The 25,869-nt window shown below is 41.1% G+C and overlaps 1 protein-coding gene across 1 annotated transcript in view; it reads right to left on the bottom strand.

Annotated features, from left to right (window-relative positions):
- Positions 1–25,869, bottom strand: part of LOC124553582 (basement membrane-specific heparan sulfate proteoglycan core protein) — a 799,417-nt gene that overhangs the window by 128,096 nt on the left and 645,452 nt on the right. The window contains exons 50-55 of the mRNA XM_047127431.1: positions 23,009–23,160; positions 17,767–17,944; positions 7,124–7,275; positions 5,410–5,533; positions 3,119–3,428; positions 1,136–1,280 (exon numbers count right to left, since the gene is read on the bottom strand). Coding sequence (XP_046983387.1) covers positions 1,136–1,280; positions 3,119–3,428; positions 5,410–5,533; positions 7,124–7,275; positions 17,767–17,944; positions 23,009–23,160 — 1,061 coding nt within the window. The remainder of the gene's footprint in view (positions 1–1,135; positions 1,281–3,118; positions 3,429–5,409; positions 5,534–7,123; positions 7,276–17,766; positions 17,945–23,008; positions 23,161–25,869) is intronic.

Here is a 25,869-nt window from a genome sequence, read left to right as displayed (position 1 = left end):
AACCTTTCTGACAGGAAATCACGAATTCAGTCACACAACTGAGATGATACTACGTATGCACACAATTTGACTAGAAGTCGCTTGTGCAAAACAGTGTCAAAAGCCTTCTGGAAATCTAAAAAACTGATATCAATTTGAGATCACATGTCGGTATCACTTATTACTTCATGCATATAAAGAGCTAGGTGCATTACACGAGAATGATATTTTCTGAATCCGTGTTTGCTATTTGTCAATAATTCATTTTCTTCAAGGCAATTCATAATGTTCAAACAAAACATATGCTTCAAAATCCTACTGCAAATAGAAGTTAGTGATATGGGTCTGTAATTGAGCAGATTACTCCGGTTTGCTTCCTTGAGTACTGGTGTGACACAACTTTCCAGTGTTTATACACCGATATTTTGCAAAGCAAGCACTTGTATATGATTGCTACATATGGAACTATTGCATCAGCACACACTGATGGAACCGGACTGTTATACAATTTGGACCACAAGTCTTACCTTTTTTAAGTCATTTAAGCTGCTTCACTACATCGAGAATGTCTTCCTTTTGGCTACTCAGTGTTGGCAAACTGTTGTCGATTTGAATTCTGGGATATTTACTTCATATTTTCTGGTGAAGGAATTTCAGAAAACTGTGTTCAGTAAACTCTGCTTTAGTGGTGCCGTCATCAATAATATTACCATTACTATTGTGCAGTGAAAGTATTGATCGGTCTTGTGGCACCGAGTGAAATTACAGTTCTACGGAATCATTGGCTTGGAGTCATCCAATCATGTAGGTAGGATTTTTTCTTTACCTACAGGATCCCTATTTCTGTAGTGTATATGAAAGTTGTGTCGTAAGAGTGCGCATGTGCTCCCTGTTGTGGCACACAGCCGGAGTCTCAAAGAGCACCGGGAGTCACCACCAAGCATCCCTCAGCCTCATTTGATCACACACTATGGAGAGGCTTGAAATTTAATCCCAGATACTAGCAACTAGCACAAAGTTTGGTGGTCAGGAATGTTACACCAGAACCACAACACCTTCTGCCAGACAAAGTGAAAATTTGTCCCCTCACCCCCAAGTCGAGCATCACTGCACTAATGTACGTGTGACCTCAGATACGGACTGGATGTCGTGTTACCTGCGAGCTGCTTGACAGTTCCTCATTGGCCTTGCTCCAAGTGATGGCCGGTGTGGGGTCGCCAGAAGCCACGCAACGGAGCTCTACCAACGATCCCTGCGCCACCGTCTGACGTTCCGGTTCGATGCTCACGACCGGTGGTTGCCTGTGGAGACGAGAATTCGATGTGAAAAGGAAGTGAGGAAAGGACATTAGGGTTTATAGTATCCTGTTGATCAGAAGAGATGGAGCATGTGCTCAGGTTATGGTAGTATGACACTTCAACCATATCCAATATTTAGGAAAACCACAGAAAACATAAATCTAGATGGCCGTATGGGGATTTTAACCACCATTCATCTGCATGTGAATCAAGTGTCTTGCCACTGCACCACATGAAGGCAACACGGATGTTTCTCCTGACTGGGAGTGGCAGCATTAGGTAAATATTTCTAAACTTATATTTCGATGTATTCACATCAGCTTTTTTTCAATATATTCCTTTCTGTTACACGTAGAGAGTATTTTTTATTTACTTCTCATAGTAGGACCATGGTGGTCTAGTGGGTAGTGCATTACAGTCTAACCCTGGAGGTACAGGGATCCATCCCTGACAGGGGTACGGACTTCTCCTCATTCCAGTCCCTCCAGGACGTCCCCACGTCCACTGAGCCGCCTGTCAAAATAATTACCGGAGATCTTTCCTGTGAAGACACTTCAAAGTCGTTGAAGCAAATGATACTGAGGTGGCACCTTTTTATCTTAGGGAACGTTTCCAACACAACTGCTCATATTTTGCAGATATATGACGTGAAATGCGTTTTTCAACAATCATCTTAAGATTAGGGTCCCTTTAGGTTCCTTAAAGGATAGTTTCAGTTTGTGTAAAACAGGTGTCTACCATATTCTTTGCAGTTGTGGCATGCCATACATTGGTCAGACTATCAGGACTATTGAGGGCCAATGTACTGAGCTAAGCAGGACACATACTTACACCAAAAGATCTATTGCAGATCTTTGTCTTGACACCAGTCGTCTATGTGGAGACTTTCACGTGCGTGAGACAGTGTTATTAGGGAATCTGTTGAAATTAAATTAGCAAATAACCTAATAAACAGACATGGGGTCTGGTTTAAATTCTGCGTAGTATTCGGCTCACTCCTTAACAGAGGGACAGAGTTAATATTATCTCATTCAGTTTAGCAATTTTCAATATTGATAATGTCTGGTATCTTTCATCTTTGGTTGTGTGGTGGTGTTAGTGTTAACAGTGAAAAATACCCTCATACGAGGGTACTTGCAGCAGTTTTGCCTCAAAAGTGACAGGGTGGACACATGTTGAAATATCATCAAAATATCATATCTAACAATCCGTATGCGATTTTACAATATGGTGCAGTATAATTTTATAGAAAAATAACTTTTTGCCTTACCCCTGTAACACACAATGGTGGACAGGTAAGTTTGCCACAACTGCACTACCACCTTTTGGTGTGACTCAAATGACAATTCCCTATCCGCACATAGTAACATTCCTACCCCTGCTTCTCCTTATCAAATCAATGACGGTTCCATAATGAACTGGATAATAAAGGGTCCAATATGAGAATAGTGATATTTGGGACAACAAACAGTATTTTAATTGTATGTCTGTCATTCAGTGCCTACAAATGTGCACAGTCAGGACAGTCAGACTCCATATAAAAGAATAAGTAATACAAAAATAAATAATGTGAAATAAAAGTGTTACTTTGGTGAACAACTTTGGTGAACATCAAAGTGAACCCTTTTGAAACACAACTATTTTCTTGCTGGGCTTTGACCAGTGGGACCTTAAAGAAGGGAGAAGAAGAAGAAAGATTTATGCAGAAGAACACTTTAAATAAGAAATGGCAGATGATAAATAGTACACAATATTATTAAAAAAAAGTGTCATAGTGATACACAACACAGTAGTAACAGAGCTGCAGATAGTAATAATTTGAGGCAAAATGTGCACCTCACCTGTAGGCAGTGACGACTACCCTGACGGTGCTAGTAGTGTAGGACGGCGGGGTCGTCCTCACAGCCGTGCAAACGTACACGCCGGAGTCAGCCGCAGTTGCGGACGGGATTTCCAGAGTGGCCGACCCGCGTCCGTCGTCGTCCTGGCGGGCGTTCGGCGGCAGCTCGGCGCCCTGGCGGCTCCAGGTAATGCGCGGGGGTGGCGCACCCGCCACGCCTCCGGCGAGGCAGCGCAGGACCACTGTCGCGCCCTCGGGGCCGTCGTACGTAGAAGGCTGCATCGTGAGCTGAACCGAAGGTTCTGGCGAATCTGCACAGAGAGCGACCTTTCTCGAGCACTGTCACGAGGCTATTGACACGAGTACTTGAACGCTCTGGTGTCGCCGACTGATCTAGTATTTACCTACACTGAAGTATACAATCCCTACAGTAGCATCATTCGAACACAGCTTTTATTGACATATGTTGTGAAACAAAGAACTAATATTATTAACTGAAAATACAAACTGCAGTAACCTGCCACATTTACTATATTACACTCTTCACTACACGTTTTAGAGGATTATACCTCCATCATGATGCGTGATACGTTAATTAATGAAGCATAGACGTATTTCGTGTAAAGCTTTTTAAACGCATAACACTGTCTCATAGAGGAAGAAGCTATTTCAGTACAAAGACAACAGGTGTGTGTGTGTGTGTGTGTGTGTGTGTGTGTGTATTTGCGCTGGCGCCATAGACTGAAAAAGGATTTCAGTGTTGTTTGTATGTCTGGTGATGACCTAACACCACTTTCTATTCGGTGAGTTGTTACTGTAACTCCTAGAACATTCCCATAACTTAGCTTTCTGCCAATTTTTTTTTGTCTTCTGCCGCCAAAAAGTCAAACAAACAATGTATCAAGGAGTTCTTAACCGTCATAAAATGTACCTGATCTTATAAGTTATAATCCTCCAAAATCCCTGGTGGAAAGTATAGTACAATAAAAGCTTTTGGTTACAGCAATTTGTAGTTTTGTAACTGTCGCAGTGAAGCCTAACCTAAAATGTTCAATTTTAAGGAATATTATTACATCCAAGAATATTAATTATCAACCCATTAATAAATATAGATGAAAATGATGGTTTATTAGTTCAGTTTATGAAAAAAGTAAAAAAAAAATAAAAAAATAAATAAATAAATAAATAAAAAATAAATAAATGTTCTGTAGCCAATAATGGTACGCTCATAATGTGCAGATCATTAAGTGATACGAATTCTACATCTTGTACCCAAAAACTGATAATATATAATGAAACAAATTTAGACACACGCTAAACATTGTAAAGAAATGCTGTATGTATGTAGGGAAATGCTGGGTCCCAATACTAGTTGAAATTTAGTTTAGAGCTCTATATAATTATATGACTGTTTTGTTTTTGATGATGGGCTGCACTGGACTGAATGTTAACTGACTGTGATATCATCCTTAAGCTATGAAGTGACTGCTTCCAATGCAAAATTGTAGTCTTCATTCTGGCCACAGCAGCTGGAGAAAGTAATTGTGTGTGTGAGTTGAACTTGTGTGAACACGTGTGTGTTCTCATTTTGGAAGAAGGCCTTTCAGCTGAAAGTTTAAATGTATAGCAGACTTTTCGTTGTGCTTGTCTGTGGCTCAATGTCTCTTCTATACGGTTAATAGCAATTTATCATTTTCATAATATAGTTCATTTTCAGTATTTCAAAAAACTATTGACCAAATTTGAAATTCTGTCATAATTTATTCATTACGAATGTTATGATAATTAAAGCTGGAAACTGTGTATGTCTTGAGGCAGTGTAACTTAAGGTGTGCAAGTTTTCCAGGTTATATTCATCCAGTGTTGGAGAATGAGAGTAGTTAGCAACTTCCAACATACTTTACACACAATACCTAAGTTTTTCTAACTTTTCCTCACAGACAATTGCCACGAAGTAGTTGGAGGAAAGAATCACTTACTACATTTTCCCTATTTGGGCATTAACACTTCAGCATTGGCACAACATTTTTTTAATTTCTTACTTGTTTACTACTCACTCTGTACCACATTTTGCACACCGTAACCAGATTTACCACTAACTGTATCTGCAAAATTGTATCATTGTTCGACACACTGTTCAGAAGATATGCTGTCAAAGACTTAGTTGTGTAAAAAGGATGTTTTACTAATGGGAATTCATTTCTTTAAAGAATCGGGGCTGGGCTACGGTTGCACTGTAAACAAGTCTGATGGTGGCAGCCGCTTGAAGTGTCAACTCTTGTAGGAACTCACCGGAGACATAGAGGTAGACGGTGCGCCTGTCCTCTCCTGCAGGATTGCTGGCCGAGCACGTGTATCGACCCTCGTCTGACTTGCGTACTGACGGTATGCGCAATACGCCTCCACTGTAGTACACCTGGAAACAGACAGGCAGCCTGCATAGTAAACATCTAGTTACATTCTCTACAAACCAATGTTACATGCACGGCAGAGGGTACTTCCCACTGTAACACTTATTAGAGGTTCTCCCTGTTTCACCCTCGTACGAGGCACGGGAAGAACGATTGCTTGAAATGCCTCGGTACACGTGGTAATTAGTGTAATCTTGTTTCTGTGGTCTCTACACGAGTGATGCAGAGAAAGAGAATGGGAGAAAATTTCTGAATTCCTCAATTATTGCCAGTTTTTTAAGCCCTGTGGGTTTCCACATGGTAGTTTGAGTCTTTTAACATCCAACAAATCAGGTTTCTCAGCACCTCTGTGACACTTTCAAGCATCAAACAAACTGTGCTGCCCTTCTCTGCATACTTCCAATATTCCATTAGCCCTATTTGCTACAGATCCTACACACCATGGCAACATTCTATGATGTGTCGCACGAGAGTTTCGTAAGCAATGTCCTTTACAGACTGACTGTATTTCCCTAGTTTTCTACTTTAGTTTTCTGCTTTACCCAAGTTTGATTCTACGTGATCGCTCCATTTCGTATTCCCAAAAAGTCTTACGAAAATATTTCTGTTGCACAAGTGGCTACAGAAAGAAGTATAGCTACGTAAGTCTCCCAACTTGTGGTACTATATCATCATCTATATTACCAAAACACTATCCTGAGACATGGAAGCCAGTACCAGTTGCTGCATAGGGGCAACAACATTTTGATTTTTAATTTTTTGTGTAATTACTGACCAAATCTAAAAATGTAATATGGAGGTATATTCTTATGCTAGAAGTTCAGCACAATAAGACGACTATTAAAATTAGAAACTGCACGTTAGTCTTGAAGCAACGTAACTGACGATTCACAAATACTCGGACTTTGTTCATTGAATGTTTGAGAATGAGAGCACTTTGCGACACAGTAATACTTTAAGGTGAATGTGTTAAAACACGTATTTCTCATTTCTTACTTTGTAAAAGATTTTGTAATGTTTACAAGCTGTTGTAGATGTGTAAACCTGACAACGTATTGAGTAATACAAAAAATAAATACCAATGTACATTAAACATGAGAAACCTTTCAAAATAGAGCATATGTCCGTTAGAAGGGTTTTTGTTCCCAATAATAGATCCTTCTTATCCCTTAATATTGACCATTCCTCCTGGAACACCACGTGTATGCTGCAATAAGTGTGAATCACACCAGCAACCTCATGATTACAAAAGCAAAATGCTAAATACTTATCCAGTTACTTCAATTGAAGTAGTCTGAATTTTATATTTAACAGAGCTAGAAACTTCCAGACCTCAAAAGACTTTTTTTTTAAGTGTATGAGAAATGGATCGTACTGTTTTAGGAAATTAATCTTCAACCATCAACCATCGTATTGCCCCTCAAGCGTGAAGGAAACTGAAGAGCACTACCCATACGGTCTCTTTGTGAAAACCACAGACACTGAAATTTGTTGTCTTTGAACATCAGTCTCGAGAAATTAGATGACTCCTCTTGAAACAGCCCACACATTAGAAACAAAGCTCAATTCCTTGCAGGCATATTTGAGTGATGTACCTGTGGGCTGAGCTGGCGGCCTTCATCTGGCGTCCACCTGATGTCGGGCTGGGGTATTCCCGAAGCCGAGCACTCGAACTCTGCGCTGTCGCCTTCGTTGACGGTCAGGTACTGAGGCCGCACTTCGACTCTCGGTGGTTCTGAACCGGACCCTGTGGGAGCAAAATTGTACACTGTACAGATGAAACACTAAAATACCGAGGCTATCAAAAAAGTGGCCTCAATTTTCCTGTAGCATGTGAAGATGTGGGAGGTGAAACAATCACTTAACTGACTTATGCCAAACGACAGTATGTGCAGAGCAGCAATAGGAAGAATGCCACATTCCATCTCATTCACTTAACAACTGCTGTTTTAAATTAACGTAGCATCACCACTGAAAATCTTGTCAAATGTTAAACCCTTTCTGTAACACACTTTTCAGAACAGTGAAGAAGTGACAGAAAAATCACAAAGCTCAGTCTCCTTATTGCATAAGATTTGTTTGTAAACTTGAGCTACTGACAACTTCCTCAGCCATCACCATCAGAATTTAACTGTCATACTAAGAGGCTGTGTAGTGCTTTTGTATGCAGCTGCACAAACTATGACAATGAGATGCACCAAGAAAACAGAAGTACTCATACGAGAACGTCGCCGTCAAAAACTAAATTCACAAATCAGCTTTATTTTCAGCTTTTGGCAGTTCTGAAATAGGACTGCTTTCAAATGCTTACAAGCACATTGTACACGGCAATCAGTCGTACGGATTTATATCACCTCACATGGGGGACAGGATTTGAACTGGTAGTAATTAAGAGAGTAATAGTGCATAAACAATGGCTGAGCCCATAACTGATAGATCATGTCAGTAGAAGTTTGTTTTGCCTATGATGTCATATCGGTGTAGTCGCATGCCCATGTTGTTTTGTGTAAAAGTTACAAAGCAGTGTAGCATGGGCACTGATTTAGCTAGGACACTGATTTGGGTGTCACTGGGAAGACCTTATAAAGCACTCCTAGGAGGCAAAGTGATGCAATAAGCATATTCATCAGAATATAAATGAAAATCGGAATTAAATTGAGAATTACCAAATAATGAAAGATGTCATCTTATATGACTCATAAATATGCTTGGAATTACAGAAAATGCAAGTCAGAGCAATACTTGCACCAAAAGGAATCCAAAAAGGCTAATAAGTTCAGTGCCATGAAATGAGACAAGTACGACCAATTCAAAATGGAAATGAAAAAATGGCCCAAAGCAATTACACAGGTGGCTTAATACAAAACACTTGTTATGATTTTATTGTCACGTTTTCATGAAAAATTTATGCTGCAGACCCAAACTGTGCGCACACAGAAATTTTTGGGATGCTAAATGAAACTTGTTCGTGGATTTTGTGGAATGTGGATGGACAATCAATTCTCAAGCCCATTGTGAGACATTAAGAAAACAGACGAGCCATCCAAAACAAGCGATGCAGTTTCTTGACTATTGGTCAGGTGTTTTGTACAATTTTCAACCACTCCTCGCATCACAAACACAAGAACAGTCAGTTCACGTGGGACATTTATGAATACCTGCCTCATAGTCGAGACTTGGCCCCGAGTGACTTTACACATATGAAAGAATACAGTGGCTACCAACATTTTGACTCAGACAAAGAACAAGATGCCGTCTCATACAGCTGCAATCTCAGAAGGCAGAATTTTATGCCATAGAAGAGTATCTGAACGGTGATTAGGTCAAGTTACACAAAGTCACAGCTTTAACATTTTTCTAATAAATATGCTTTACATATTTGAGTATTTTTCTTGTAGCAGAATGGAAATTATTTTCCATAGAGCCCTCATACTTAAAGAAAGAAAAGAGAAATAAGCTTCCTCCCTTTACACTGTTCTTTGTTTATTTTTGCAGTCCATTAGTAAAACACAAATGTCTGCAATACGTGCATTTACATTAATTGAACACTACATGTTAATCACCAACTATACAAAAAAGCTTTCTAGCATATAAGGATTTACCTTTTAACTCCACAAGCCATTTTGGAAAACCTGTTCTTCCATTCCATATTTTAGCAGCATGGAAAGGCAAATTTGACTCTGGTGAATATTGTGCATAAAGATATAACTACATTTCTTCACATAGGTTTTGAATTTGTGCTAGTTCAAAAAACATTGAGAGAAATTTATAAATTAAGCTGAATAAAAAAATGCAGGTAATCTAGGCAGAAGAATTATGATTGAATGGTCAGCGGCAATTAATACCTCTAATTTGAGATGGTTATTTCTCTGAGTCATTAACTTAAAAGTGATGGACAGGTGTCATATCATTGTGTACCAATTTAAAAATAAGTAAAATAAAATAAACTGTTGATTTTTTCAGAATTAACTTTTCACTCTGCAATGCAGTATGTGATGGTTTTGAAATTTCTTAGCTCATTAATTGTTAATTGTTTTAGTAGTCAGGACAAAGCACTGACTAACTCCTCTGAATATAAAGTATCAGAATGTTAGTTAATAAAGTTTGTGAGTATGTGTGTATTTGGAGGGAGGGATGGGGACAGAATGATCAGTGAACATCTCCCCCCCCCCCCCCCCCAATTTAAAATGAAGGTGTATTCCCTATACTACATGAAAAGAAGAAGAAATACATGTAATTCTAGAAACATTTCATGAGACAGTAATGCTGCACTGTACTTAACTTCTACATCTACATACACACTCGACAACCCAGCCTCAGGTGAAGGGCAGACAGTACCTCGTACCAATACTAGTAGTTCCCTTTCCTGTTCCACTCACAAATGCAGTGAGAGAAAATTGACTCAACTGTCTGTATGCCACTGTACGAGCCCTAATTTCTCTCGTTTTCGTGGTCCTTACTGAAACGCACACTGGCAGCAGCAGAACTGTTCCGCAGCCAGTCAAAAGTGCAGGTTCTCTAAATTTTCTGAATAGTCTTCCCTCCACCGATTCCCATTTGAGTTCACGAAGTATCTCTGTAATACCTACTGGAAACAAATCTAGCAGCGAGCCTCTGAACTGCTCGTACGTAATCATTTAATCTGACTCTGTGGGGATCCCACACACTTAAAGCAGTACTCACGAATGGGTCACACTAGTGCTATACGTGTGGTCTCCTTTATAGATGAGCTATACTTTCCTACAATTCTCCTACTGAACTAAAGTTGACCATTCATTGATCTTGTGTGGTCTCCTTTATAGATGAGCTATACTTTCCTACAATTCTCCTACTGAACTAAAGTTGACCATTCATTGATCTTATGTGCTCATTTCATTTCATGTCACTTTGCAATGTTATGTCTAGGTATTTGATAGCCAGGACTGTGTCAAGGAGTACACTGCTAATGCTGTATTTGAACATTATAGGACTGTGATTCTTGAGTTTCTCCCGGCGTATTTGATAATCAAAATATCCACGGGTGTACTGCCGGTCTACAGTGTCCATAGGGCACAATATTTCGGCGATCATACATGTCGCCACCATCAGGTGAACTGACGGACTGAGCTCCTGTGAACGTGCCGGCACGGACATCCGTACACTACGTGACTTCCACATATTTTCTTTTTAATGGAGAATACTACGAACAAACGGAGGGAGTCGCCATGGGTAGTCCACTCTCACCGGTGGTAGCGAATTTGTACATGGAGAACTTCGAGGAGGAAGCCCTGTCGTCATCCAAATGGGAACCTACTTGCTTTTTCCGTTACGTGGCTGACACGTTCGTCATCTGGCCACATGGTATGGATAAACTCCTTGACTTCTTAACACATCTAAACTCCATACACCCCAACATCATATTCACTATAGAGACTGAAACGGAGGGTAAACTACCTTTCCTTGACGTCTTGATCAAGAAAAGGCCTGACGGCACCCTAGCCCATGGGGTGTATCGGAAGACAACGCACACTGATCTGTATTTGCACGCAGACAGCTGCCACCACCCTTCACAGAGGAATGGGGTACTTAAAACTCTAGTACATAGGGCGCGCACTATCTCTGACGCAGAGAGTCTACCCCAGGAATTGGAACATCTGAGAACTGTATTTCGAAAAAATGGGTGCTCAGAGTGGCAGATTCGACGTGCTCTCCGCCCACCCGCTACAGCACAACCTGTGGAGATGGATGAAATCACGAGGGAGGAGGTAGGCACTGAGTTTATCCCATATACAGGCGCACTCTCGGGGAAAATCGCCCGCATTTTGAAGAAACACCGGGTCAGAACTGTGTTTTGTCCTCCGAATAAAACTCGTGCACTGGTGGGGAGCGCCAAAGATGACCTCAGTTTGAGGAAGGCCGGCGTGTACCAGATTCCGTGTCAATGTGGCAAGTCGTATATTGGTCAGACGATGCGTACCCTCGAGGATCGATGCCGCGAACTCCAGAGGCACACTCGACTGATGTATCCGAGCAAGTCGGCGGTCGCTGAACATTGTTTGTCGGAAAATCACACCATGGAGTATGAACGCACGAGGATTCTGGTACAGACGTCGAGATACTGGGACAGCGTTGTTAGAGAGGCCGTCGAAATTCGCACCAATGACGACCTCATAAACTGTGACTGTGCCTATAATCTTAGCAAGGCTTGGGAACCAGCGATCAGGTTAATCAAGAGTAAATCGAGCAAATGTATAGTTGTGACGACCACGGCGGACAGAGCCATCACACCGACGTCATCTCAGACGCCATCGCAATCTGTTCCACTGCACGACCGAGGCGCGGGGCGCGGACGGCGGAGTGAGCGCGCCGCGGGCGGAGGGTATTTAAATCGGCCGCCACCACGACCGAACCCAGTTCCCCCTGAGCAGCCATAGTGTACGAATCTCCGTGCCAGCACGTTCACAAGATCTCAGTCCGTCAGTTCACCTGATGATGGCGACATGTATGATCGCCGAAATATTGTGCCCGTTGGACACAGTAGACCGGCAGTACACCTGTGGATATTTTGATTATAGGACTGTTTTTCCTAGTCATACACTATGTGATCAGAAGTATCCGGACCCTCAAAAACATTCGTTTTTCATATTGGGAGCATTGTGCTACCACCTACTGCCAGTTACTCCACATCAGCGACCTCAGTAGTCATTAGACATCGTGAGAGAACAGAATGGGGCACTCCGCGGAGCCTACGGACTTCAAACGTGGTCAGGTGATGGAGTGTCACTTGTGTCGTATGTCTGTACGCAATATTTCCACACTTCTAAACATCCCTAGGTCCACTGCTTCCAATGTGATAGAGAAGTGGAAATGTGAAGGGACATGTACAGCACGAAAGTGTACAGGCCGACCTCGTCTGTTGGCTGACAGAGACCGCCGACAATTGAAGAGGGTCGTAATGTGTAATAGGCTGACATCTATCCAGACCGTCACACAGGAATTCCAAACTGCATCGGGATCCACTGCAAGTTCTATGATAGTTAGGTGCGAGGTGAGAAAACTTGAATTTCATGGTCGAGCACTCATAAGCCATACATAACACTGGTAAATGCCCGATGAACGTCATCTGCCAATGTGTGTAGTGCCAACAGTAGCATTCGGAGGCGATGGTGTTACGGTGTGGTCATGTTTTTCATGGAGGGGGCTTGCATCCCTTGTCGTTTTGTGTGGCAATATCACAGCACAGACCTACATTGATGTTTTAAGCTCCTTTTTCTTTTTTTTTTTTTTTCAATTGATCCGTAGTGAGGAGGTCCTCCTGGATGTGGAACATGTCAGAAAAACAACAATACATGACAAATATTTACAACTAAAACAGATAAACTAATGTACCATTCCACAGGTCCCAAGTGGAATGATCGTCATTTTTAATGAACACTAAGAGTCATTTTACAAATACTAATGCACTGAATTTAAAATAAAAAACGTTTTTTATTTATTTATAAGGTAATAAACATGTAATACAACTACTGTAATACTTATTTACAATGAACACATTACTGCACTGAAATGGTGCAGAAGTTAGATTATACTTACACACACACACACACACACACACACACACACACACACACACAAATTTTCAGTGAACACATTACTGCACTGAAATTGTGCAGAAGTTATGTTGTACTTATATACAAATCAGTTGGTTTTACTAAGAAATTCATCAATGGAGTAGAAGGAGTTGGCCACCAATAAATCCTTTAGGCTTCTCTTAAACTGAATTTCATTGGTTGTTAAGCTTTTTATGGCTGCTGGCAAGTTATTGAAAATGTGTGTTCCTGAATAATGCACACCTTTTTGTACAAGACTAAGTGACTTTAAATTCTTGTGAAGATTATTCTTATTTCTAGTATTGATTCCATGAATTGAGCTGTTGGTTTGAAAAAGTGATATATTTTTAATGACAAATTTCATTAAGGAATAAATATACTGGGAAGCTGTAGTTAGTATCCCTAGTTCCCTAAACAGGCTTCTGCAGGATGTTCTTGAGTTCACACCACATATAATTCTTACTGCACGTTTTTGTGCCCGGAAAACTTTAGCTTGGCTTGATGAATTACCCCAAAAAATAATCCCATATGACATTATGGAATGAAAGTAAGCATAGTATGCCAGCTTTTTCATTTTTATATCCCCTACGTCTGACAAAATTCGCATTGCAAACAGAGATTTGTTAAGACGCTTCAGCAGTTCTGTGGTGTGCTCCTCCCAATTGAATTTATTATCAAGCTGTAATCCCAAGAATTTAACACTGTCCACTTCTTCTATCTTCTTGTCATCATATGTTAGACATATACTCTTGGGACACCCCTTACAAGTTCTGAACTGCATGTAGTGTGTTTTTTCAAAGTTTAGTGACAAAGAATTGGCTAGGAACCAGTGATTAATGTCCACAAATATTTTATTGGCTGATCTTTCTAAGACTACACTTGATTTGCTATTTATTGCAATGTTTGTATCATCGGCAAACAAAACAAACTTGGCATCTGGTAATGTTACTGATGAAAGGTCATTGATATACACAAGAAAAAGTAAGGGCCCCAAAATGGAACCTTGTGGGACCCCACATGTAACTAGTTCCCAGTTGGATGATGCCTGATAGACATGTATCAAGCTCTTTCCTAATAACACCCTTTGTTTCCTGCCAGAGATATAAGATTTGAACCATTTTGCAGCATTTCCTGTTACACTATAATATTCTAGTTTACTTAAAAGGATATTGTGATTTACACAGTCAAATGCCTTTGATAGATCACAAAATATACCAGTTGCCTGCAATTTTTTGTCTAATGAATTAAGCACATTTTCACTGTAAGTGAAGATAGCCTTCTCAATATCAGAACCTTTTAGAAATCCAAACTGTGACTTTGACAGTATGTTATTTGAGATAAGATGGTTATAAAGACGACAGTACATTACTTTTTCGAAAATTTTTGAGAATGCTGGTAACAGTGAAATTGGACGGAAATTTGATGCTATTTCTTTATCTCCCTTCTTAAACAGTGGCTTAACTTCAGCATATTTCAGCCATTCAGGAAATATTCCACTGATAAACGACTGGTTACACAGATAGCTTAATATGTTACTTAGCTCAGAATCACATTCTTTAATTAACTTTGTTGATATTTCATCATACCCACTAGATGTTTTTGATTTTAAAGATTTTATGATGGACATTATTTCTGTTGGGGTAGTGAGGGTCAAATTCATATTATGGAAATTACTTGAAATGTCTGGTCTAAGGTAATCCATAGCAGCATCTACCGAACCTGACAACCCCATCTTTTCAGTAACAGTTATAAAATGTTTGTTAAAAAGTTCTGCAACACTATACACATCTGTCACCAATGTATCATTTACTCTTAATGCTATTTGTTCCTCTTCATGTCTGGTCCTACCGGTCTCCTCCTTCACTATATCCCATATTGTCTTTATTTTGTTATCTGATATGACTATCTTTTCCTTGTAATATATTTGCTTTGACATCCATATTACAGTCTTTAATATTTTGCAGTATTTCTTATAATGTGCTATAGCATCAACATTGGAAATGTTTCGGATTGACAGATACAGTTTTCTTTTTGTTTTACAAGATACCCTTATTCCTCGAGTAATCCATGGCTTCTTTGTAGATTTTCCTCTAACCTTGGTAAGTTTTGGGGGAAAGCAGTGTTCAAATAAGGTAAGCACTTTATTAGCAAAAATGTTATATTTTTCATTCATGCCATGAGCACTGTAAACATCAGTCCAGTGAATGTCTCTGAGGAGTGTCCTAAAATAATCAATTTTTGGCTTACTGATTACCCTCTTGAGCTCAGATTTAACAGATTTTATATCCTGTTCAGTATTAACATTTAACAGAAGGAACTGCATGTCATGGTCTGAGAGGCCATTGGCTATTGGTTTTGTAATATAATTTTGTTCATTGGACTTTTCTATAAAGATATTATCAATGGCTGTTTGTGAGCAAGTGGCTATCCTAGTGGGGAACTTTACTGTGGGAATTAAGTTGAATGATAATGTTACTAACTCAAATAAGTTCTTATTCGGAGAGTCTTTAAGGAAATCTACATTGAAATCACCAGCAACCACTATTTCTTTGTTTTTGGTTATTAAATGGGCCAGTACAGCTTCAAGGTGGTTTACAAACAGATTAAAGTTACCTGCAGGTGCTCGATATACACTTAATATTATGAAAGATTTTTTGTGAAAATCTAATTCTGTTGCACATGCTTCCATATGCTGTTCTAGGCAAAATTTATGAATGTCTATGTTCTTAAATTTATGACAGTTCCTGATGAATGTGGCAACTCCTCCTTTCTCCATTTCTGATCTACAAAAGTGAGATGCTAACCTAAACCCTGTAACACTTAAAAGTTCTATACCAGTGGTCACATGATGTTCAGAGAGGCAGATTATGTCAGCTGGGTTTGAAGACTCTAATTCATCTATGCATATAGTTAATTCATTAATTTTATTTCTCAGTCCTCGAATATTTTGATGCAATAAAGATAGCTGACATTTCACATTGTCTGAGTTAAAATTGGGTGGAGTTAAAATATCTGCTGACAGTTGAAAATTCTTAACCAATGGCTGTTTATGCTGATGTAATAAGCTGGAATTATGTTTTTTGATTTCTTTTTCAAACTGAAGGTTTGTCTCAGTTCTAACCTCTCTTAAAATTTGCTCTCTTTCTGTCCTCCCTACCCTAAAAAAGGGTCTTTTCTGAATCCTATAACCACTGGTATTTTACCACTCATGACAGTGCCTCCCCCCTTTAACTTTCCTGCTATTTCCCCAGCCAATTTACCCTTCCCCTTCCTGTTGAGGTGAAGGCCATGCCTAGTATAATACCACCTACTGAGAGAATCAACATGAACCACACCAATGTGTGACCCCGCACCCGACATGAGCAGCCGTTCCAGCTCCAAATTAACTCTCTTGACAGAAGAGTTCAAATGAGGTCGGTCATGGCGCCCAAGAACAGATACAAACTCAACACTAGTATGCTTCGATGCTGATGCAATCTTCGCCAGGTCACACTCTATACTGTACCCAGGATTTCTGTCAATACTGTTACCTGCCCCACCCATTATAACCACGGTGTCTTCCTTAGTGAAATCTTTGCAAAGTGATCCTAAATCCTCTGTCACCTGCTCCAGACCAGCACTAGGTTTAAAAAAATTTGTGACCTGGTATTCTGATCCTAGTTCATCCTTCTTTCTTCCCATTGTTGAAGAGCAATTTGGGGATGGCAATTGCACCTACCAACATCGATCGAGCACCTGTTCATAATGCACAGCCTGTTGCAGAGTGGTTACATGGCAATAACATCTCTGTAATGGACTGCCCTGCACAGAGCCCTGACCTGAATCTTACAGAACACCTTTGGGATGTTTCGGAACGCCGACTTCGTGTCGGGCCTCACCGACCGACATAGATTCCTCTCCTCGGTGCAGCACTCCGTGAAGAATGGGCTGCCATTCCCTGAGAAACCCTCCAGCACCTGATTGAATGTAAGCCTGCAAGAGTGGAAGCTGTCATCAAGGCTAAGGATGGGCCAACACCGTACTGATTTCCAGCATTATCAATGATCAATGGAGGGCACCACGAACTTGCAAGTCATTTTCAGCCAGGTGTCTGAATACTCTGGATCACACGGTGTATCATGCCCCTTATATACCCTACCAGGGCTGATAACAGCACTAAACATTAATAATACTAATGTACTCTGGTGGTCTTACTATCTGTCACAGAGAATGGCAACTCCAGTCATACATATACTCACTGACGAGGTGCATATATACGAAATTACACTGACACCTGATCGTGTCTTCTAGGCACTTCACATTTTTGTCTGCCTCTGGAACTGAATGGTCAGCACAGATGGCTGCTACACAGAGGACTCAGGTTCGATTCCCAGTGCTGTCGAGGATTTTTTCCTCGGTGGGAGGACTGGTGCAGGGTATTTTTAGCCTTGTGATGCCAAATGAGCAGCTACTGGACCGAATGTAGGTGTGTGTTCCTTTTTGTCCTCCATACGCAGTGAAGAACTTAACTTTTGTACACATAGACGTTCCTACAGATCAGTTACAATAACGCCTCATTTAGTGACCGAGATAAAGAAAGCCTATACGAGCGAGCACTCATTTAAAAAGACAGTCAGGTTGAGAGTGTAGCAGTGGGACAGGATACAGACCTCCTACAGTGAGCACGGCGCGGCTCGTCTGGATGCTGTACTGGTCGGATGCCGTGCAGATGTAGGTGCCGGAGTCAGACGGCACGACACTGGTGATGGTGAGCGTGCCGCGGCGGTCGTCGTAAGCCCTATCCGGCAACTCTCCGCCTTCCTTGGTCCAGACCAGGCTCACTGGAACCTGGAAAAAGGATTGGCAAGTCAGTAACACTGTAGACAATTTACTGCTGCTGTAGCTTCTTGGGTCACATTACATAATTTTCACCTAAATCTATAAACGTACTCTACAAACAACTGTGATGTGATTTACAGACAGTATTTACCACTTAACCCCATGTTACGGTTTCTTCCGATTCCAGTCAAATATTGTGTACAAAAACAAATCTCCTGTGCCTTATCTTTCCAGTCTCCCACCATCTCCCAAAGTCACACCGTCCGGCCACAGAGGAGCATTCTCCTCGTAACTCAGTACAGTCCAGGACTGGAGCAACTGAATTACATTCTCTGCCAGGGTTTCGATTACCTCTCGTCGTGCCCTGAAATGAGGAATGTCTTGCCCACTACTCTTCCCACCCCTCCCACAGTGGTATTCGCCGTCCACCGAACCTACACAATACGCTCTCGTCCAGCCTTACACAACCCCTGCACCCAGTCCCTTACCTCACGGATCATATCCCTGTAACAGATCTACACGCAAGACCTGTCCCATACACCCTCCCACCACAATCTACTCCAGTCCAGTCACTAACATCATCTATCCCAGCAAAGGCAGGGCTGTGAAACCAGTCATAAGCTGCAAACACTGTGCTGCATTCTATGTAGGCATGACAACCAAACACGATATCCTTCATTTCAATGACTGCTTCACAGCGTGTGCTGTATAGATCCTTCCCACCAACACCAGCTTTTCTGAATAGCGCAGGTGGGAACTTTCCCTGCTATACATTCTACATTCCCATAACCCTCCTGGCCTCAACCTTTGTTAGTAACTGTCCTCATCCATCTAGCAACTTCCCTGTTCTCATTCCAGCACTACACAGCCATTATTCACCACCACACCAGCCTTTTTATTTCTCTCCTTTTCTGCTACTTCCCAACGCCCCCTCCCGTCCCCCCAGTCTAACCTGCAGCACTTCGCTGTCCGCCACCCCCACCATACTATCCCTTCCCCTCCCAGCTCCAACCCCCTCCTTACCCCCACCCAGTTACCACTCCCATCATGCACTGGTGCTGCTGCTTGCAGTGTGGTTTCAGTTGCCCGAAACTGCAGTCGTGTGTGTGTGTGGGCGCGCGCATGTATGTCTGTCTATTGCTGACGAAGGCCTTAATAGCCGAAAGCTATAATTGTGAAAACCTTTTTGTTGTGCCAATCCACGACTCAGCATCTCTGCTATATGGAGTAGCAACTTTCCTTCTCACAATATTGTTACATTCCATTGTTTGTAACTTTCCTTTATTTTTAGATGCTCCCCATGAACAACACATGCATCTTTATTTACAGAGCTTATGACCACTTGTTACAAATATTGGGCGCTGTATACCACCAGCACCACAGATAAAATACTTGGTTCATGATTTTATTTTGGTAATGATTTTCCTGAATTTCCATGGCTAAATGAAAAAATATTCCCTTATTCTCGACTCTTACTACACAAATTACCAGTACTTTCTACATATATCACATTTTTAAAATTTCACATCTATTTACCAGCCTTCACCATCCCCAGAGCAATTCAATGATCTATTTTCTCATTATTTTCTGTACATAACATAGCCACCAGTGCTGCAGCTTATTTAAGTTTATCATAAAAATAGAGAATGAGGTGCTGATAAAATACGAGGACTGAATGAAAAGGCCTCCACCTTCATTAATTGGGTCTGGATGGGAATATTTTAATAAATCAAATGCAGAAATAATCCTTAGAATGTGATCTTTAATTACCAATATTCACTTTTCCACTTAATCACCAGCCACTTCGATACATTTCTGCCAAGGATGGACAAGTTTTCTGAAGCCGTCACGGAAAAGTCAACACTCTGTTTCCACAACTATAGTCTCACAGTTCTCTCAACGTCTTTATCAGAAGCATAATGATGTACCCGCAGATCGTCTTTCATTATCGTGCTAAATCTGGACTGTATGGAGGGTGCTGTACGAGGTGCATTCAAGTTGTAAGGCCTTCGATTTTTTTTCTAATTAACTACTCACTCGAAATCGATGAAACTGGCGTTACGTCTCAACGTAATCGCCCTGCAGACGTACACATTTTTCACAATGCTGACGCCACGATTCCATGGCAGCGGCGAAGGCTTCTTTAGGAGTCTGTTTTGACCACTGGAAAATCGCTGAGGCAATAGCAGCACGGCTGGTGAATGTGCGGCCACGGAGAGTGTCTTTCATTGTTGGAAAAAGCCAAAAGTCACTAGGAGCCAGGTCAGGTGAGTAGGGAGCATGAGGAATCACTTCAAAGTTGTTATCACGAAGAAACTGTTGCGTAACGTTAGCTCGATGTGCGGGTGCGTTGTCTCGGTGAAACAGAACACGCGCGGCCCTTCGCGGACGTTTTTGTTGCAGTGCAGGAAGGAATTTGTTCTTCAAAACATTTTCGTAGGATGCACCTGTTACCGTAGTGCCCTTTGGAACGCAATGGGTAAGGATTATGCCTTCGCTGTCCCAGAACGTGGACACCATCATTTTTTCAGCACTGCCGGTTACCCGAAATTTTTTTGGTGGTGATGAATCTGTGTGCTTCCATTGAGCTGACTGGCGCTTTGTTTCTGGATTGCAAAATGGCATCCACGTCTCATCCACTGTCACAACCGATGAAAAGAAAGTCCCATTCGTGCTGTCGTTGCGCGTCAACATTGCTCGGCAACATGCCACACGGGCAGCCGTGTGGTCGTCCGTCAGCATTCGTGGCACCCACCTGGATGACACTTTTCGCATTTTCAGGTCGCCGTGCAGGATTCTGTGCACAGAACCCACAGAAATGCCAACTCTGCAGACGATCTGTTCAACAGTCATTCGGCGATCCCCCAAAACAATTCTCTCCACTTTCTCGATCGTGTTGTCAGACCGGCTTGTGCGAGCCCGAGGTTGTTTCGGTTTGTTTTCACACGATGTTCTGCCTTCATTAAACTGTCGCACCCACGAACGCACTTTCGACACATCCGTAACTCCGTCAGCACGTGTCTCCTTCAACTGTCGATGAATTTCAATTGGTTTCACACCACGCAAATTCAGAAAACGAATGATTGCACGCTGTTCAAGTAAAGAAAACGTCCATTTTAAGTATTTAAAACAGTTCTCATTCTCGCCACTGGCGGTAAAATTCCATCTGCCGTACGGTGCTGCCATCTCTGGGACGTATTGACAATGAACGCGGCCTCATTTTAAAACAATGCGCATGTTTCTATCTCTTTCTAGTCCGGAGAAAAAAAATTGGAGGCCTTAGAACTTGAATGCACCTCGTACAGTGGTGAGATTCAGTCTTCTGAAGTTCTGCTGTGGTGGCACACGAAATGTGTGGTTTGGCATTGTCATGCTGCAAGAAAACATTTCCCTCTTCCTTTCGGACCCTTGTTAGCTGTCGTTTCAGAGTTTGTAGCGCTGTGATGTAACACTCCGAATTTATTGTTGTTCCACGATCAAGGAAATCGACACGGATATGTTGTTCCGCGGTCAACGATCGAGGAACTCGACACGGATAACACCATCGGCGTCCCAGAACACTTCGACCATAATTTTTCCAGCTGAGGGTAGCATCTTGAATTTCTTTTTCTGTGGCGAGTCTTTGTGTCAACAGTCCACAGACTGAAGTTTCATTTCTCGGTCATAATGGTGTACCCACGTTTCGTCTCCTCTCACAATTGAATGGAGACAGGCATCACCTTCATTCTCGTAATGCGAGAGGAGTTCCTGGCAAAGTTCGAGTCTTTGCACTTTCATTTCGGGAGTCAGCATCCGGGGTACCCGTCGTGCACAGATCTTCCGACAGCCAAGCAAAGCATTAATGTGACCCACACGTTCTTGTGAAATGCCGACTGTGCTTGCAATTTCGCTCCGAGCGATACGACGATCGTCTCGAATCAGTCTGTCAACATTTTGCTTGTGAAACTCAGTGGTTGCTGTCACAGGCCATCCATCTCTTTGTTTGTCATGCAGGTCAGAAGTTCCCGCCTCAACATCTTTAAACTCACTTGCCTGACGACACATAGTACTCGCATCGACATACTCACCATAAACTGCTTTCATTCTCTGGTGAATCTCCTTTAGGGTGACAACTTCTGCTGTCAAGAATTCGATGACTGCACATTTCTTCAGTCACATTGACGGGCTGTCTGCGCACGTTTTTAACAACACAACTGTTCAATGCTAAGGCTTCCTGCCAACTGGAACTGTAGAGAAGGGGCTACGGAACAAGCTAAGTACCTGCCGCATACCAATGCTGCCAACTGTTGAAGAGTTACGAAGGTGGAGGCAGTACTTTTCAGTCAGCCCTCGTATTTGCACTCTGCTGCACTCCATTTTGAAGAAGAGGCAACTGTACTGTCTCAAAAAGTCAATTTGAATGTTTCTTCAACATTTCAGCACGAGTTACGAAAACTTACTATTAACAACTTTCAAAGCCCATATTGGTTTGCCTTTTGAAACATCGTCCCTTATACAAAACGATTCAGCTGACTATCCAATGTGTTTTGAAATCAACACACAATGTGTCTCAGGTTTGCTTGGAATTGACTGGATGGCTGAATTTCTAATTTCTAGAAACAATAACCCCCGCCTCCCCCAGGTAAGCCTCAACATTTGCAGGTCCTGTTCTTAATAACCCAACAAACTGATTAGAGTGTAACCATTGTTCAGTGAAAAAAGTTTTCTTTGATAACATTTTCATAACATACTTACAGGAAAAAAATCTTAGAAAATGAACATTTATCAGTCCAGAAAAAATGTGCCTGTTTATGAAAATGGGGACTAAAACAATACTGACAAATCTATCAACTATTCTTACTGTACCTCAGTTTAAAGCATGTAAGCAAACGGGTTTAAAGCATTCCCTGTCTTTTCTAATGAAATTACTTCCTTTCCTTTATTCCTGACCTGTAAAATTCCCCGACTTCTCCAAAAAAATAAAAATTTCACTTACTTTGTGAACACACCTTGTACATATCAGCACTTAAGCCACAGGTTAGGTTTCCTTCTCAGATGTTTAGGAAAGGAGAATGAGTGCCGTAAACTGCTTACCTCATAGATAGACACTCCAGTGCACCTGTAGCGGACAGTGCTGCCGGCTTCGACAATCTGGATGGATGGCTCAGAAATTCTGACCGTTATGGTCGGCTGCGGAGAGTCAGTAGATCCCGGCAACGGTGGTGGTGTCACAATTGGTGGTCGTTCTGCATGTTAAACAACAGTAACATTAACTGCTGCGTCGCATACGATGTCACATATCATACTAGTGCCAACAACTGAAAGTTTTCCAATGATTATTGGGATGTCATAGCCACTAAATGTATATCACACACACACACGCAGCTGTATGATTACGTTGTGCAGGTTGACTACACTGCACGTAATCCCCTACACATTATTCCCATGATAATTTTCTCGTGTGCAGTTATTGTAAACGCATGAACAAATATCTCCTTGCCATACAATTTCCTTTTGGAATCTCATTTCCCAAATCTCAAAAATTTTATTTCTAGTTCCCTTACTCACGTAATGTACCCATTTCCCATGTCTAAAATGAAGAGCACTGCAGACAAAGACACCCAGGTCAATATTGTGTCTTCTGCCTTCCAGAAGGCATTCGATTTAGTTACAAAAGTCAACAGAATATGAGTTTACTGAGGATCAGACCAGATTTATGATTGGATTCAGGACATTATAAATTTACAACCAAGTATGTTGTTTCTATTGAGATGGAATCGACAGATGTAAAGGTAATCTCTGCAACTCCCCAAGAGAGCACTATAAGCACATTTAGTCACAGGATCATTTAGTTTCCTGCAAGAATATGAAAATTAAAGCGCAAATAACGATATTTTCAATTCTTCTGAAGGTCTCGAAATGGAACCCAATTTACTTACAAAGCTCTGAGGTTTGTTGTACGCAGATTTTGGAGCCTATTAATTAAAGAAGATGTTTACAGTTTGCATTTACCATCGATGTGCACGCTGCAACATCTCACATACGCAATATGTGCTACTGCCAATTCTAGAAATATATGTGGGCAGCTATGGATGGACAAATTAGTCCCTGAAAATAGTGAGACAATTCCAGAAAACTAATTTATTATAATATACGTCTCAGGACGCTGACTGGCAAGTAAGAACATGTTCCAACATGTCGCTGCCTGTCTCAACAGCTCAGCCAATCAGACAAGTTACACCAAATGGTTTCAGTGTCTGCAGTTGCTGCTAGAGTTCACCCTCACAATATTTTTTGACTACGCCTCATACTTTCTACATTTAATGTATTGGGTGTGCACAACTTCTTTTGTAACTACTAGATCAGCACTTCACTTACGGTTCTAGAATGACCATACACGTCACTTTTATACTGATGTCCCTCCTAAGAGTCACCAACTTTATGTGCCAATTTGGTAGAGTGGCCTAAAATTATTAGTCTAGTGCGATATATTTTGTATTGATATGTATTAACAGGAACATTAAAATACAATGAATTACCAGTGCTCCGGCCAACTTGTGTGCCACTCTGAACCATGTCGAGTGGTACCATCATGAAGCAGCAATGGAGCTCTGGTCATTCATTATTTTTATAATGTTTCTGTTAATACATACAGATAAAACATATATCATACTGGACTCTATCAAGTGAGCACGTAAAATATGACTTTAAAAATAACTTTGCTCATAACAAGATACAAATCGACACCTTCCATTACCACTGGGTTTCGCATGAAAGATGTGACAAACCAGTCTGACAACTCTTAGGAGGGGCATCCCTTGCTAAATTAGACAAAAGTCCAACACAGAAATCTTAAATTAGGTCTCTGTATTCAGTGAACACTATATCAGTGAATGCTGATAGAGAATTAACTTTTGTCATACACTCTCTAACCCTCACAACTTAGCAAAAAGATATCATATTCTACATATCACTAAAAATAGACAAGGTGACACAAAATGAGAATGAAAGGAGACAACAGTTCAGAAGCAAGCACAGGCTGCAGACCCAACCACCTCAGACCTGAAGCAGAAGCTGCAATTACAGAACATATTCCAAACTAAACACACGGTGCAATAAGATAAATTCATCTCAGAATCATCACTGAAAAAACAGTACGAGACGAACACTGGTTAGTCGTGATCATTTTTATGTGAGTTTCTCTGTAAATAGTCTCTGTCAAAAACAACAGCAGTAAGTGGGAACAAAAACAATAAGATCAAAAAACACTGTTGCAAAAATTTATTTTTTGTACGATTCTGGCTGAAATTGTATGCTTTGTTGCAATATGACAGTACACATCAAAAACCAGAAAAACACACCTGGTTTTAAAGATAAACAACATAAATTTATCTATTCTGGAAATGTCCACTTTATTATTAATACTTTACAAGTGTAACAGTGGTTTGTGAAAACAACTTGCATTTACTTGACTGCCAATTTGCAACCATCTTAATAATTTATTTTACTTTTCAATTAAATTCAGCCAGAATAAATTTTCATTTTGCACCAGAAAAAACAAATAACACTCAGTTTCACTCAAACTACAAAATTAATCCATCACCATAAAAAGGAGCTGAAAAAATATAAACACCACAAAAGCTGTAAAAAATAAAAACAAATTAATGTTGAAACTACTACAAAATGGAAAGAAACGCCACCTGAAACAAATTTTCTGGGCAGAGCTTGACAAACAGGAGATAAACGAGAATATACACACGGACGATGCACAACACGAAATGGACGGGACAGTAACAGTAATGACACAGACGAGAACAACACGTGACGAACACAGCTGCCGTACGATGACAACAATTCTCCATACTGATGCTCACACAGAGTCTCATCCAGCTTCTGGTTAATGTAGATTTTCCTCAAGTACCCGAATACTGCAGAAACTGTTGTGCTGCGACCGT

This window comes from Schistocerca americana, chromosome 11 (assembly GCF_021461395.2).
Source record: "Schistocerca americana isolate TAMUIC-IGC-003095 chromosome 11, iqSchAmer2.1, whole genome shotgun sequence".
Taxonomy (NCBI): Eukaryota; Metazoa; Arthropoda; class Insecta; order Orthoptera; family Acrididae; genus Schistocerca; species Schistocerca americana.
The sequence above is the reverse complement of the archived record's forward strand: the minus strand, read 5'-3'. Positions and strand labels throughout refer to the sequence as shown.